The sequence below is a fragment of the Nanorana parkeri genome, unplaced genomic scaffold (genome assembly GCF_000935625.1).
Source record: "Nanorana parkeri isolate BGI_ZX_2015 unplaced genomic scaffold, ASM93562v1 scaffold672, whole genome shotgun sequence".
Lineage (NCBI taxonomy): Eukaryota > Metazoa > Chordata > Amphibia > Anura > Dicroglossidae > Nanorana > Nanorana parkeri.
This window is the reverse complement of record NW_017306940.1, coordinates 22,717-25,803: the sequence shown is the minus strand read 5'-3', so window position 1 is coordinate 25,803 and position 3,087 is coordinate 22,717. Positions and strand designations below refer to the sequence as shown.

Genomic DNA, 3,087 nt, shown 5'->3' with positions numbered 1-3,087 from the left:
TGTACATTACATGTTTGGAAATTAGATAACAATTTAAATGCAAAGGTATTGTTACGTTCTCTCCAACCATACATCAATATATGTTCAGTGAGCAATCTAAATGTTAAACCACAGGTTTGTTTATGTAGTGTTTGTGGGTTTTACTTTGCAGTATCTTTTCAACTCATAAAAAAAGAAATTCGTAGGACAACAAGCTATTATATAGGGATGTGCTTAATATTAGTCAATGAGGTTGATTTACTAAAGAAGTAAGGAACATTGACTTTGCAAACAGCTTAGCTTTCTGAATAATGTTGAATTTGTTTCAATCACCTAATCATGTCACGCAGAAATCTTTCTTTTAAAAAAAATTTCCCTTGCACATTATTGGGTATTAAATATAAATATAGCTCCACCTTATTGCTGAGCTAAGTAAACATTTGCATCCTTCAGTGAATATTCTCTACTCCTTTAGTAAATCAGTGAGTTGTGTGTGAGTATTACGATTGCATAAAAAATAAATGCACATTATTATTGTCATATCATTATATTTTGTCCTTGAGTATATTGTGTCTGTATGTCAATTAGGCACGCACAATTAAAAAGAAATGATTTCTTGCTCTAGTTTTTGCAATAATATTGCTATTTATAAAGCATTATATTCATAGAACTTTTTATTTCTATATAGATGGTCCTTCTGGAAACATGGAAGCTACGAAACAGCACTATTGTGACAGAGTTTGTCCTGTCTGGTCTCTCCTCTGACCCAAACCTTCAACTGCCCCTCTTTTTACTCTGCCTATCAGTTTACCTTTTGACTATTTTTGGGAACTTTATGATCATTGTGCTAATTAAAATGACTCCAGCACTGAAAACACCAATGTACTTTTTTCTTATGAATTTATCTTTTGTAGATATATTTTACTCATCTACTATAACTCCCAATTTTATGGCCAATATAATCTCTGTCAACAAGACAATCTCTATCTCAGGATGTGCCACACAGATGTTTTTCTTCATTGATCTTGCAAGCTCTGAAGCCATGCTACTGGCTGTGATGGCCTATGATCGGTATGTAGCTATATGTAAGCCATTGTATTACACAACATTTATTAACCAATCAGCCTGTTTTCAGCTTATCTTTTCAGTATATACTGCAGGATTTCTCAACTCACTAACCCATACATATTGTGCATTTATTTTACCCTTCTGCCATTCAAATGTTATAAACCATTTCTTCTGTGACGTCAATCCTATTCTAAAACTTTCATGCAGAGATACTTTCATCAATGAGTTACTATTATTTATCATTGCTGGGTCCATTGAAGTGGGTTCTTTCTTATGTATAATTATATCATATAGCTATATTTTGGGTGCTGTATGTAGAACTGGCTCTTCTAAAAATTGGATCAAGTCACTGTCTACCTGTGCTTCTCACTTCAGTTGTGTAGCTTTATTTTACTGCCCAGTGTTTTACATGTACTTACGTCCAACATCTGCCTACTCTGTGAACGAAGACTGGGTGGTTTCTGTGTTCTATACAGTAATCGTACCATTGCTGAATCCCATAATTTATAGCATGAGGAACCAAGATGTAAAAGAAGCTCTAAAAAAAAAGATAATCAATTCTGTGTTGATGTATATGGATTGATATTACAATAAAAAACATCAGATTACAATTAGACACCATGAATCTACTGCACATAATATGACAACATGCTCTATAGTGTGTCAAGTGGCCTAATTTACTAAAAGGAAATACAGGAAAAATCACAACAAATATTATTAGCATGCTTGTGCTGTGGATTCCGATTTCGATTCCCTGTGCACCTCCATGTATGTATGCATTATTTAGTATTATAAAAGTGGTGCATTATTTGTTTTGTTCATTTATGGTTAAGAGGTAGCATAGCACCATACACACACACATACACACACCATAATTTTGGCTTTAAGGGGCGAAAATCTGAAGAACTATAGGTCCGCATGGAAAATTATGAAGCATAATGAAAACATACACAGTCCATAGTATCCCTGGTTGGGGTGGATCCAGGCCCCCTGTACTGCAAGGTCACATTCCTAACCATTGACAGAGCACCCCATGTGAAATGATTGTATGAACATGACTGAATAATTCAAGAATAAAAATAAATTGAAGCTGGCTTTTTACATTTGTATGTGTCTTCATTTTTTATTGTTTTAATGTGTGCAGAAATTCATGTATGGATGTGTAGCGCCCACCCCCGAAGGAGCCGCTAGAAATATATCCGGGTCATCCATAGCCTGTCTATGGAAGGGCTGCTGTACGGGCTATTCACTATAGCCCGTACAGCTCCCGAAGTCAGCCGAACGGCTCAGTCGAGCCGAAGGCATATGCTTCGGGTCGACTGAGCCGAGGTGAAAGCCGAAGCTGCTTCTGACAGCTGGGCGGAGCCAGCCGTGATCTTACGGCTGGCTCCGGCCACTTGCAGAGAGATCAGCGTCCCTGGTTACCAGGTAACCAGGCACACTGATCTCTAGGCAGCCCAACTCTCCCAGGCGCTCCGGGAGTCTCCTGCTATTAGATAGCGGCTCCCGGCCGCCCAGGAGAGAAACGCTTTCTCCCAGAAAGGTTTACTCTGCTCGATCAAGCAGGGTACACCTTTCCCTGCTCTGTTTTTTTTTCTGACTTCTGACATCGGAGCCGTTGGCTGCCGTCAAATTTTTTTTTGTTTTGTTTTAAATCACCATAGGAATGCATAGCTAGATTCCTATTGGCTATTTAAATTTGCAATAGCAAATAGCAAACTAGCTATTGCAAAGTGAAATAGCCATTAGGAATCTAGCTATGCATTCCTATGGTGATTTTTTAAAATTATTATTCTGACGGCAGCAGAACAGCCCGGCCAATAGAAAACAGTTGGGCAGAGCTAGCTGTCACTGCTAGCTCCGCCCAATGGTTTTCTATTTTATTTTTTACTACTATTTTTTACTACTTTTTTAACTGTTTTTCTATTCTGAGTCGAACTCCTTCTGTACTTCGGGTCGGCCGACCCAAAGCCGCACGAAGCAAGCCGATGTACGGTTGATTTCAGCCGATGTACGGCTGAGATCAGCCGTACAAGCCTG

General features: G+C 38.4%; 1 protein-coding gene across 1 annotated transcript; it reads left to right on the top strand.

The window, feature by feature from the left end:
- The first annotated feature begins 667 nt into the window (after positions 1-667).
- On the top strand, positions 668-1,630 carry LOC108792695 (olfactory receptor 1019-like). The gene has a single exon (XM_018563526.1). The coding sequence runs from the start codon at positions 668-670 to the stop codon at positions 1,628-1,630; it is 963 nt and encodes a 320-aa protein (XP_018419028.1).
- The last annotated feature ends 1,457 nt before the right edge of the window (positions 1,631-3,087 follow it).

Coding starts and splice junctions, on each gene's coding strand:
- LOC108792695 (XM_018563526.1), top strand. CDS start 668: ATGGTCCTTCTGGAAACATGGAAGCTACGAAACAGCACTATTGTGACA.